The sequence below is a fragment of the Mytilus galloprovincialis genome, chromosome 3 (assembly GCF_965363235.1).
Source record: "Mytilus galloprovincialis chromosome 3, xbMytGall1.hap1.1, whole genome shotgun sequence".
Lineage (NCBI taxonomy): Eukaryota > Metazoa > Mollusca > Bivalvia > Mytilida > Mytilidae > Mytilus > Mytilus galloprovincialis.
Window position 1 is genome coordinate 80,289,817 of NC_134840.1, and position 12,661 is coordinate 80,302,477.

At 34.0% G+C, this 12,661-nt stretch overlaps 1 protein-coding gene across 1 annotated transcript; it reads right to left on the minus strand.

Annotated features, from left to right (window-relative positions):
• Positions 1 to 758: 758 nt before the first annotated feature.
• Positions 759 to 2,758, minus strand: LOC143066821 (uncharacterized). The gene is made up of 2 exons (XM_076239631.1): positions 2,710 to 2,758; positions 759 to 2,218 (listed from the first exon to the last, which is right to left on the minus strand). The coding sequence occupies exons 1-2, from the start codon at positions 2,756 to 2,758 to the stop codon at positions 759 to 761; spliced, it is 1,509 nt and encodes a 502-aa protein (XP_076095746.1).
• Between the last annotated feature and the right edge of the window lie 9,903 nt (positions 2,759 to 12,661).

The following is a 12,661-nucleotide window of genomic DNA, read 5'->3' on the forward strand; positions in this document are numbered from 1 at the left end:
ACAAAACATCCTCTCGGGATCAGATATTGTTTTTTTTTCTTCATAAAATACTATTTTGATTCTTCACTGTTACCTTGTATCAAATTGTACTTAAAGTTAAAAAAAATATTACATTACAAAAACAAAATATCTTTCACACTTCACAATTCTGCAATAGGTGAAAAAATAGATAGAAAACCAATTAAACAACTTATTTTATGATAATAAAAGATAATTTATAAAAACTGCAAAATTAATGTGTAGAATAGCTGGATGTACATCACAAATGGACAGTGGTTAGTGTACATCCTATGGATATATATGTATGTTAAGACTTGTGTTACTATGTTATGCTGAATTGGAGTAGAGATAATGATTGATATGATTTTAAGTTTTTAATTGAAATAAAGTGACGAATGTTGTTGTTGTTGTGTTGTTATTAACTATTCAAATGTAGATTAAATCTATTATTTTTTACATACATTTGTATTAATTTAATCATATATAATTATAACTTTATGTTTTCTGGTTGTTTTTGTTTGTATTAAGCGCTGAAACTGACGGTTCATAATTATAACACACGTATTGCATCCTTCTTTAAAAGAAACAAAAAATGCATATACATATATCGCATGAGATGAAGAAATGAAAAAAAATATCAACTGAGATGAAGTAAAAAAAATATATCGCATGATATAAAGAAATAGATAAATAAAGGATTCTATAAATAAAGACTTTGCATGAGGAGTTGTAATTTTTGTTCTTACCTTGATCTTATTCTAAACACCATATCCTCTATTAGTTAAGGTACTACTTCGTATGGTAGATCTCCTTCCACCATTTCTATTTATACCATTGTATCCTCTATTTCCTCCGTAAATAGTCCTGACTAAACCATTTCCATAACCGTTGTTTCTGTAACCATATCCAAAGCCATTGCTTCTGTAACCATTTCCATAACCGTTGTTTCTGTAACCATATCCATAGCCATTGCTTCTGTAACCATTTCCATAACCGTTATTTTTGTAACCATACCCAATTCCTTTATTAACTATGATGTGAGTTTTACCATTTCCATAACCGTTGTTTCTGTAACCATATCCATAGCCATTGCTTCTGTAACCATTTCCACAACCGTTATTTCTGTAACCATACCCATTTCCTTTATTAACTATGATGTGAGTTTTACTATTTCCATAACCGTTGTTTCTGTAACCATGTCCATTTCCTTTATTTACTATGATGTGAGTTTTACTATTTCCATAACCGTCATGATCGTAACCATATCCATTTCCTTTATTTACTATGATTTTCGTTGATTTACCATTTCCATAACCGTCCTGACCGTAACCATATCCATTACCTTTATTTACTATGATTTTCGTTAATTTACCATTTCCATAACCGTCGTGATCGTAACCATATCCGTGTCCCTTATTTACTATGATTTTCGTTAATTTACCATTTCCATAACCTTCGTGATCGTAACCATATCCGTTACCTTTATTTACTATAATTTTTGTTAATTTACCGTTTCCATAACCGTCGTGATCGTAACCATACCCATGTCCTTTATTTACTATGATTTTCGTTGATTTACCATTTCCATAACCGTCGTGATGGTAACCATATCCAAATCCCTTATTCACTATGATTTTTGTTTTATCATTTCCATAACTGTCGTGATGGTAACCATATCCGTGTCCTTTATTTACTATGATTTTTGTTGATTTACCATTTCCATAACCGTCGTGATCGTAACCATATCCATGTCCCTTATTTACTATGATTTTCGTCGATTTACCATTTCCATAACCGCCATGGTCGTAACCATATCCATTTCCTTTATTTACTATGATTTTCGTTGATTTACCATTTCCATAACCATCGTGGTCGTAACCATATCCATTTCCTTTATTTACTATGATTTTCGTTGATTTACCATTTCCATAGCCGGCGTGATCGTAACCATATCCATTTCCTTTATTTACTATGATTTTCGTTAATTTACCATTTTTATAACCGTCGTGATCGTAATCATATCCGTGTCCCTTATTTACTATGATTTTCGTTGATTTACCATTTCCATAACCGTCGTGATCGTAACCATATCCATGTCCCTTATTCACTATTATTCTTGTTTTATCGTTTCCATAACCATCGTAGTCGTAATCATACCCATTTCCTTTATTTATTTCAATTTTTGTTGTTTTGCTTTTTCCATAACCACTTCCATTTGCTTAAAGAATTTTTTTATTCTGATAAGTTATTTAAGTTATGAAAAATAAAATCACGAAAGAACTGAACTCCGAGGAAAATTTGAAAAAAGAAAGTTCAGAATCAAATGGAAAAATCAAAAGCTCAAACATATTAAACTAATGGATAACAAGTGTCATATTTTGGACTTGGTACAGGTTTCTTATGTAAAAAATGGTGGATTAGAACTGGTTTTTAAGCTAGCTTAACCTCTCACTTGTATGACATCAAAATCGAGTTCCATTATAAGGACAACGAAGTGTGAACAAAACAAACAGATATAATAGAAAAAATTGTCGAAAAATGGATACAACAGTCAATGCTGTGGTATAATCTTAATAACTATTAAACAAAAATATATGTAACAAAAAAGCACAACTGACATATATACCAAGCATATCAGCATATATTTTTCCAACTATATATTTCTTAAATTGCCTCAATAAGGCACATAAACCAAACGAGAAAACTTACACAATGCAATAAGAAGCAAGAACAAACAATGTTGTTTAAACTGAAGCATTGTTGAATAAGAGTAAAGAAAGAAATATGAAAATTAACTTATATAGTTTGAGATGCTCATTAGAAGAATCGGAAAATTAAGCAATGCACACACTTGATTTAAAAAACACAGAAGGAAACATGTTTCGCGTTGTATAGATATTACGTGTCAAATGTATTATGTAATCAATTTCAGTTAAATAGATTAAAAAAATAGAAAATGAGAAACTTTGATAATTTGCGTTACTTGCTGTTGCTTTGTGCATTCAAACTAAAGGCCCACGCTGAATGTTTACAAAGATCACACGAGAAAAATAAACACAGAAAAAAAGATAAAAAATCTCTCAAGTATGTTTTCCTTTCTATATCAGTGTGGCGAGTAAAACAAGTATAGATTTAATAATTTTCGTAAATTGCCGACATGACATATCATTTTTCAATTGCATATTAAATGTGGAGCAGGATCTGTTTACCCTTCCGGAGCACCAGAGATCACACCTAGTTTTTGATGGGGTTCGTGTTGCTTATTCTTTAGTTTTCTATTTTGTGTCATGTGTACTATTGTTTGTCTGTTTGTCTCCTCTGGTATCTTTCGTCCCTCTTTTTAATAGGAGGACAATTGAAAATCATAATTGAATAATATTTGGACAGTTAGTTCTTTAAATACATTTTGTTTGATACCTGCCAACAATAAAACTGCAAATAAAACATTAGTATATAGGTGTTACGAGATGGGGTGCTCTTAGATCTCTACTTTATGTCTGTTGCCTTTTGTGTAGATTTTTTTTGTCCTTTGTGTCGATAAAATGAGTCAAACTTTTAAATCCGCTTTTTAAAGTTTATTCTTATGTTGTGTTCTTCACCACTGTCATATAGTCTTGTTCCTGCTTGTGTCTGTGTGTAAATTAAATTAAATGTTATTTGATGAGACAACGAGACAACTATCCACGAGATAGCGAATGAAGTAGATGGTAGCAACTATAGGTCAACGCTTCCAAAATGAGAAAATTTCACACTGTTCAATTCAAACGAATTCAGACTATAAAATAAATGATACAAAAAACAACTAAACGAAACATGCCAACACCGTTGCAAATTTCAAGATATTATTTCGTTTGGTAAAGGGAAAAAAGGTTGATTGCTGGAAAAAAAAGTCTGTGACAAATAAAATGAGTTCATAATTTCAAATTTCATTGTTATTTTTCATATACGTAAGTTTTGTATGACGTTCATTGATACGTGTCGTTTGTATGCTTATAAAGTTTCCTTATTAGAATTAATAGAAGTAAAACGAATATATATTGGAGCAAATAAAAAGTTTTTTATGATCAATTAAGGATAGTGTTTGTATTATAAAGATAAACAATAAATGAATTATATTTTTTGAAGAAAATAATGACAGCATGTCACTATTGAGCGGGGCAAGTCTTTTAGGAGTTTTTTTTATTTTATGTCAGATCATCGTAATTGGTTGGAGTCAAATTCACTTACAACTTAGAGGAATGATACGTCAATTTAACAGAATGGAAATTGTTATAGTTTGATGTTATTGGTTCATAATTGCCAATAGCCGAAGACGACATATTTTAAGCATAACTGATTGTATTGAGTTTATGAATACTTTATCATAAGCTTATTGCTAGCTATGTTTTTAGTTAAACGATTTGATTCGGCCGCTATTATTTTCATATATTCCATACATTTAATGGTTTGGTAACATTAAATAGTTTAATTCCGCTGTAAAGGTTTCCACCTTTCCTAAGTCAGGAATCTGATGTACAGTGGTTGTTGTCTGTTTATGTACTGTTTCTTGTTTTCGTTTTTTATATAGATTAGACCGTAGGTTTTCCCGTTTGAATGGTTTTACACTAGTTTATTTTGGGGCTTTTTATAGCTTGTTGTTCGGTGTGAGCCAAGGTTCCGTGTTGAAGGCCGTACCTGGACCTATAATGGTTTACTAAGTTGTTACTGGGATGGAGAGTTGTCTTATTGGCACTCATACTACATCTTCCTCTATCTAAATAAATATGATAATAGGTCAAATGTAACAAGTTGATAGTTGTTGAATTAAATCGACTCTATTATGTCTTTCTGTTAAATATGTATTTATCAACTGTCATTAGCACATGGGTTTGGTGCAATATTGGGATAAAATTGAGAATGGTGTTGTGCCAAAGCTAATTAACTTAATTTACTTTCGTGATAGAAGTTATTACGTTGTTTAATGCAAATAGTTTGTGTAGTTCATTTTTATATTTCATAATTCCCGCAATATTTTGGTAATGATTTTACCGGGAGTTCGTAGCACATTTTAGGTTGTCATTCGCGACTCAGATGTTATGCGGAGTAATTTTCATAGGAACTGCATAACAAATCATTTATATATGTTAAAGTTGTATGGAATTACCTTTTACACATTCATTTATAAAGATAATCTTTCATAATTGTAGTCTTTAGCTACACAGCGTTCATGTTTACATTGTAACCGTTAACCGGAAGTAGGGAATATCTATTTTTGTGTATTCACTTTGTAAACTAGGTCACCTATAGTCAGTTTCAAATTTGGATTGCCAAGGATCAGCTGTTTTTAGAAACGAACTTCAGATATAACTTCACAGATTAGTTATTTTATAGGTAATTGAATACGTAGAGAATATTTAACCATTATTTATTGTAAATTGCAATACATTTCACATTTATTTCTGTTATAATAAACGAAATATATTTTACACCAGTTTTTCATTCATTGCTTTGAAATTGGTAAACTTGATAAACGGTCGGCGCTACAAATTGGTGGCAGCGGTGAACGAATTTAATTTTTATTAAATTGCCACTGAAATTCTTTTGATTTAAAAATTATTAATACTCAAAGTGTAACTTGATACACAAAGAGTTTTAACAAAAAGGGGGAGAAAAATAAATAAAGATAATTTTTAAAAGTATAAATAAAGAAAAAAACAAAAAGTTAATTTGAGACTTAAAGTGTTATTTAAAAAAATATATATATTGTTTAGTGAACACTAATGAGTGACTGACACTCAAAGGTGTATTATTTGAGTATAAATAAGTGAGCACTAAAGAGTGACTGACACTCAAAGGTGTATCGTTTTTCAATTTAAAAAAAACCCTGAAAGGTAAACACTAGAAAGATTTCTGATATCTTAAAGTGTAATAAACATTTTCATAATTAAGAGTAACTGATACTCAGCAGTAAAAAAAAAAAACACAAAAAAAAAACACAAAACAACAACAAACAAACAAAACAAACAACAAACTTGGACAAGATAAACAATCCTCTGTAGAGCAAAGATTTATTAAAGCATTACACACAGTATATTATAAGATATAAACCTTGCTTTTGCCCAAAGTCAGTATGAATTTACGGAATAGAGGGCTACCATTGCCAATATTTTCAAGTATTGAGGGAAATTCTAGTATGACGCCAAGTTTACATACATCCACAATTCAAGCTGGTCCATCTTCATTAGATATTGGTAGTAGTAGTAACTCATTAGGCAGTGTTTCAATAAATAGTCAGAGTTCACATACATATACAACTAGTCCACCTATTCAAAGTACTTATAGTTTTCCGTATGATGCACAGAGCACACATGCCCCTGTTCAAAGTGCACCGAGCACTTACATGCCAAATTATAGTGCACTGAGCACAAATTTGTCTAATCAAAGTGTACAGAACACTTTTTCACAATCAAATAGTGCACTGAGCACAATTGCCCCTGTTCAAAGTGCACCGAGCACTTACCTGTCAGATTATAGTGCACTGAGCACAAATTTGTCTAATCAAAGTGTACAGAACACTTTTCCACAATCAAATAGTGCACTGAGCACAAGTTATCCATACCACTGCGCCCCAACTGAACACTCAAAATAAAGCAAGTATTGACATGACTTATGACCAGACTGTTAATCCACCAAGAATGGTACCACGCAGCGACACACATATCTACCCACCTAGTAACACCATGGATACTAATCAGATAGAAATGGCAAGACTGAGGGAGAAGATAATAGAAGTTGAAAGAGAAAGAGATTTCCTATGGCAAAACAGTCAAACAGATCAAGGAATACCAAGTAGAGAAACAAGTGGCAGAACAGAGTCAATGTCGAGCACGCAGGATGGATATCGATCAAGATTGCCCTTTTACAACGGCAAAGAAAATTGGAGCACATTTCTTATGCAATTTGAAATCATTGCAGACAGAAACAACTGGGATCCAAGGCGCCAGGCTGAAGAAATATTGCTAATCCTGAAAGATGAGGCTGCAAATTTTGCTGCAGAGCTGCCTTATGACACCAGAAGTTCATTTAGACTCCTGTCCAGAGAAATGGAAAGTCGTTTTGGTGACAATAATTTGCCAGAAACATACAGAAAGGAATTGCAGACAGTCAGAAAAGGTTACAAAGAATCAACCAATGAGTATGCAGCACGTATACAGACAATGGTGAAAAAAGCATATCCAGGAATGAACCAACAATTGTTCAATAGTATTACCATAGAACATATGTTAAATGGGTTGCCAGATCAAAGCGTAGTATATGATGTTCTGACCAAAAGACCAAAAACAATGGAGGAGACTATCAGCCTTGTCGCATGGCATGCAACCTGTAAAAATGGTATAAAGGGGAAAAATCAAATAAGACAAATAGAAGTAGAAACAGAGGACAGTGATGTCAATTACAGTACAACTGAAGAGTTTTTGTGACTGAAGAGAGGCTGAATCAGTTTGGGAGGGACATTAAAGATAGCATAACTACTGAGGTTACCAAGTCCATTGAGAGTATTATGGATGCCAAGTTGAACACCCAACAAGCACCAAAGAATTTTAATTATCACAAACAAAATCAGAGAAACTTTGATCCAAGATCAAAATGGCAGAATAAAGACCGTTTCCAGACACAGAAACAGAATAACAACAGATGTTATAATTGCCAAGAAGAAGGACATTTTGCGAGATACTGTCCAAAACCGAGGCAGAATCAAGGACAAAATCAAGACAAAGAGGAAGATTTAAACTAAAGAGGGCTGAAACTGACGGCCAAGTGTCAGCCCACAATAGTAAAAGTAAGACAGAAGTAGTAAAGATAAACCAGACAAGTGATGATCCAATAGAAAGGATACTGCAATGTTTGTTGCTTAGAGAGAAGAAGGAGGAAATTTTGAAATTTGCTAGTGGTAATCAAGAGCAAGATTTTGTTGCTGAGTCTGTGCAAAAGGACCAAGGTCTTTCTTCACATGATGAAAATGGTCAGAATACAGGTGCTGATGAAGATGTGATATTGAACACTAAAGAGGAAATTGTGATTGATCGCATAACAGCAGCCAGTATAAAGGTACCAATGGAGGTCAGCAATCAGAAAATCAAGGCTGTAATTGATACTGGAGCAGAAGTAACTGTGTTAAATGAAGAGATATTTTTCCGCCTTCCAAAAACAAACAGATCAAAGTTAAAACCAGCACTGAAAAACCTAGTTGTTGCCGAAGCAGGTAAGCAAATGGGAACCAAAGGGGTAGCAGCAGTGACGTTAACACTTGGAGACTCACAGTTTGTCTGGGATGTATATGTAGCACCTATAGGTGATGATTTATTGTTAGGCTGCGATGTCCTTGATGAAATGGATATTACAGTTAATTCTAGAAAAGGAATCCAGTTGAATGGAAAATGGATAGAATGTGAAGTAAAACGCAAGTCGGACTTAATTGCGAGAGTAGTCTTGGATTCGAATTTCACCATTCCACCATCTTCAGAAGTTATTCTTTATGGTTGCGGTCAAAATCAAGAGTTGTTAGATACCCGGTATTCCATGATACAGCCTGTTATAGAAGACAGCAGGAGATTTATGGTGGCACAGACTTTAGTTGACCCCTTCATGAAAAATATTCCAGTTAGACTAATAAATTTAGATTCAGAACCAATACGTTTGAAGAAAAACTATCTTCTTGGTGAACTTCATCCTGTTGATTACATAGAAAACATGAGAATGACAGAGTCGATACTTTGACAAGCAAACAGTCCAAGATGTGTAAAACACATGAGTTATCCAAAGAAAAGTTCACATTGTCTGAGACCATAGAAAAGGCAAATATACCAGAAAAGTGGGAATCAGAGATAAAGATTTGTAAAATCAATGAGCTGAATGGTAAACAGAAGAAAAAGGCCGAAAATCAACTGTTGCCAGAACACCTCAAAGATCTTTATGAAAGAAGCAGTAAAGACATAGAGAGTGAAAGCATAAAAGAAAAACTAGCTGAAGTTTTACAGAAGAACAGTATGGCTTTTGCCTCTTAAAAAACAGATTTGGGAACATGTTCCCTAGTCAAACATAGAATTGATACAGCTGGGGCTGCTCCTATTAGACAACCACTAAGAAGAATACCAGCAGCATTTGATAATGAAGATAAGAAGAACCTAGATGAACAATTGAAACAGGGGATAATGCAGCCATCTAAATCAGCATGGGCTTCCAATGTCGTACTTGTTCGGAAGAAAGACAACACTGTTAGGTGGTGCGTAGATTTCAGGAAACTTAATGATTTTACCATTAAGGATGCCTATCCTTTGCCTAGGATAGATATGTGTCTGGATTGTCTGGCCTCTGCATCTCTATTTAGTTGCCTTGGTCTTCAGAGTGGTTATTGGCAGTTACAGTTGGAAGAAAAAGATCAGCCAAAAACGGCGTTCATCACAAAATATGGATTGTACGAATACTGTAAAATGCCATTTGGTTTGTGTAATGCAACAAGCACGTTCCAGAGATGTATGGAGCTTATCTTCAGAGGATTACAGTGGAAGACCCTTTTAATATATCTTGACGATATTATCATCTTCAGTTCAGATTATGAAGAGCATTTATCCAGACTAGACGAGGTATTTCAACGACTCATCAAGACTGGTTTGAAACTAAAACCATCCAAATGTAACCTGATGAAGAGCGAGACACTGTATCTTGGACATATTGTAGAAAAAGATGGCATAAAACCAAACTCTAAGTTTATCGAGAGTGTAAAAAACTGGAAGGTACCAACATCAATGAAAGAAGTACAGAAGTTCCTGGGCCTTTGCAACTATTACAGGCAATTTATTAAAGGTTTCAGTGAGATAGCTGTTCCATTAAGTCATTTGACTAGAAAAGATGTCACTTTTGAATGGACGGAAACGGCTCAGAAAAGTTATGATAATTTGAAAACAGCCCTTTGTACCAGTCCAGTATTAGCATACCCACATCCAGATGGAAAATTTGTCCTTGACACAGATGCCTCCAACATTGGTATTGGCGCAGTGCTTCACCAAGTACAAGACGGTAAGGAAAAAGTGATCGCATATGCTTCAAAGAAATTAGATAAGACTCAACAAAGATACAGCGTCACAAGAAGAGAACTCTTAGCCATGGTAACATTTGTCAACCAATTCCGACACTATTTACTTGGCAGAAAGTTTATCGTCAGAACGGACCATGGGTCTCTGAAATGGTTATTTGGATTCAAAGATCCACAAGGGCAACTAGCCAGATGGATTGAAACCCTTTCACAGTATGATTTTGAGATACAACACCGTCCAGGCTTAAAACACCAAAATGCTGATGCATTGTCTAGACAAGAACATGATGTTCCAGTATGTAATCATTCTACAAACAGTTCTGAAGACACCTGTAAAGCCTGTGAACAGATAAATGAGCAATGGAAAAGTTTCAAGACTAAAGTAGATGATGCAAAGGAACTGAATTATAAAGTCACAGTAAGAGCTGTGGTAACAAGGTCTCAAGAACACCCAGATTGGTTGGCCAAATATTCAGTTAAAGAAATGCAGGCGTTCCAAAAAGAAGACCAAGATCTAAAATACTTACACCAATGGAAAAAAGAAGGAAACATACCAGAAAGAGAATCGTGTGCTAGTTTAAGCCCAGCCACAAGGAGATATTGGTTAAACTGGGAAAATATTGAATTGATAGATGGTATTGTTTATCAGAAATGGATAAATGCTAAGAGTAAATTAAATCATTTACCTGTTGATTGTTCCACAAATATTAAAGAAGGATATATTGATCTTGACCCATAACACCCCTTATTCTGGACACATGGGAGTTAAGAAAACCATAGAGAAAATGAAGACAGTTTTTATCTGGTACAAGATGAGTCAGGATATAACAGAACATATACAGAATTGTACCATATGCAACAAAATAAAAGGAACAGGGAAAAAACCAAAAGCACCTTTGATGGACTATAGAGTGGGATACCCATTAGACAGAATTGGTATAGACATCATTGGTCCACTGACATTAACCAGAAAGAAGAATAAATTTATACTGGTTATAGGCGATTATTTTACCAGATGGATGGAAGCCTACCCTATACCACATCAGCATGCTGACCTGGTAGCACAGAAACTAGTGATGGAATTTATTGCTAGGTTTGGCATACCACTAGAACTTCATACAGACCAAGGAAAGAACTTCGAAAGTGACCTATTCAAATCTGTTTGTAATTCATTTCAAATTAACAAAACCAGAACAACTGCATATCATCCGTCATCAAATGCTTTAATAGAAAGGTTTAACAAGACTCTTGGTGGTATGATCAAGACCTTTGTCAACAAGAACGTAACAAATTGGGATGAATACATTAATCTCCTGCTAGCTGCTTACAGAAGTACCCCTCATCCGGCTACAGGGTTTTCACCAAACTACATGATGTTAGGTAGAGAGGTCAATATCCCTCTGAACCTGATGTTCAGAAGTCATGACAACAGAACACAGAACAACGAAGATTACATTTCAACAATAAAATCTCATTTTCAAAACGTCTATGAGATTGCGAGAGAAAATCTAAAAACCAATGCAGAAAGACAAAAACGTGACCATGACACACGATTGACTGACAATAGATATGAGTTAGGGGCCTTGGTATATAAATTTGACAAAACCGTAAATAAAAAGTTTCGCTCTCCATGGCTTGGTCCTTTTGTAATAACGAAAATTCTCAGCCCCGTTGTATATGAGATTCGCGGTGAATTCCGCACTGAGGTAGTTCACCATGATCGACTAAAACCCTGTAATGAAAACATGCCAATTTGGGCAAAAGCAAGTTACCAGTAGAATATTTAAAATGTGTAAATTTTAAAACAAATTTTTAGTTTTTTGATAATTTTTTATTTATAGAATGTCAGACGTCATAGGAACCAAAGTATGGTAGTGTAGGCTTTGTGATTTTAAACATTTAAACAAGAAAGGAGCTGTGCAACATTTTATGTTTAGGCATACTCCAAATAACCAAATACCATTTTTATGTAATATCTGCAACTTTAAGGCACTAACTGAGGGAAAATGGAAAAACCATGCTAATGTCATGGCAGGAAAGCCTCTCAGAGAGGATTCTGCTGTACATACTTTTCATAAGTCCACACACCCATACAATGTAAAGATTGGAAGTGACATTTTTATTAAAACAACACTAATTACACCTTCAACACAAAAATCAGAAATTAAAGAGAAATTTGAGGAAGAATTCATCCCGGATTATGATGAGGAAATCACCATCAGTGAGGAAGAAGTTGCCATTATGGAAGTAGAGGTAGATGAAAGAGATGAACAAATTGAGGGACTTAAAAACAAAATAAAAGAAATGGAGGAAAAACACAGGGAAGATAACAGAAGTATGGAAGAAACCCACAAGAAGCAAATAAAAGAATTGGAGGAAAGACACAAATTTGAATGCCTAAGATTCGGAAATTTTATACAAAGACTGGAAAAGAGAAAAGAAGAGCTAAAGAAAGAGCTGAAGTTAGCGGAAAAGAAATAAGAAAATGAAAACATTTGCACAAAGAAAATTAAGAGTGTAGTGACACTTCCAATAAAAAGAAAACTTAACTTCAGATAAACATTTTATTTTCATAAACATTGTTGTTAA

Coding starts and splice junctions, on each gene's coding strand:
- LOC143066821 (XM_076239631.1), bottom strand. CDS start 2,758: ATGCTTCAGTTTAAACAACATTGTTTGTTCTTGCTTCTTATTGCATTG. Junction 2,219..2,709: donor CTTGCTTCTTATTGCATTGT/GTAAGTTTTCTC, acceptor AAATTCTTTAAG/CAAATGGAAGTGGTTATGGA.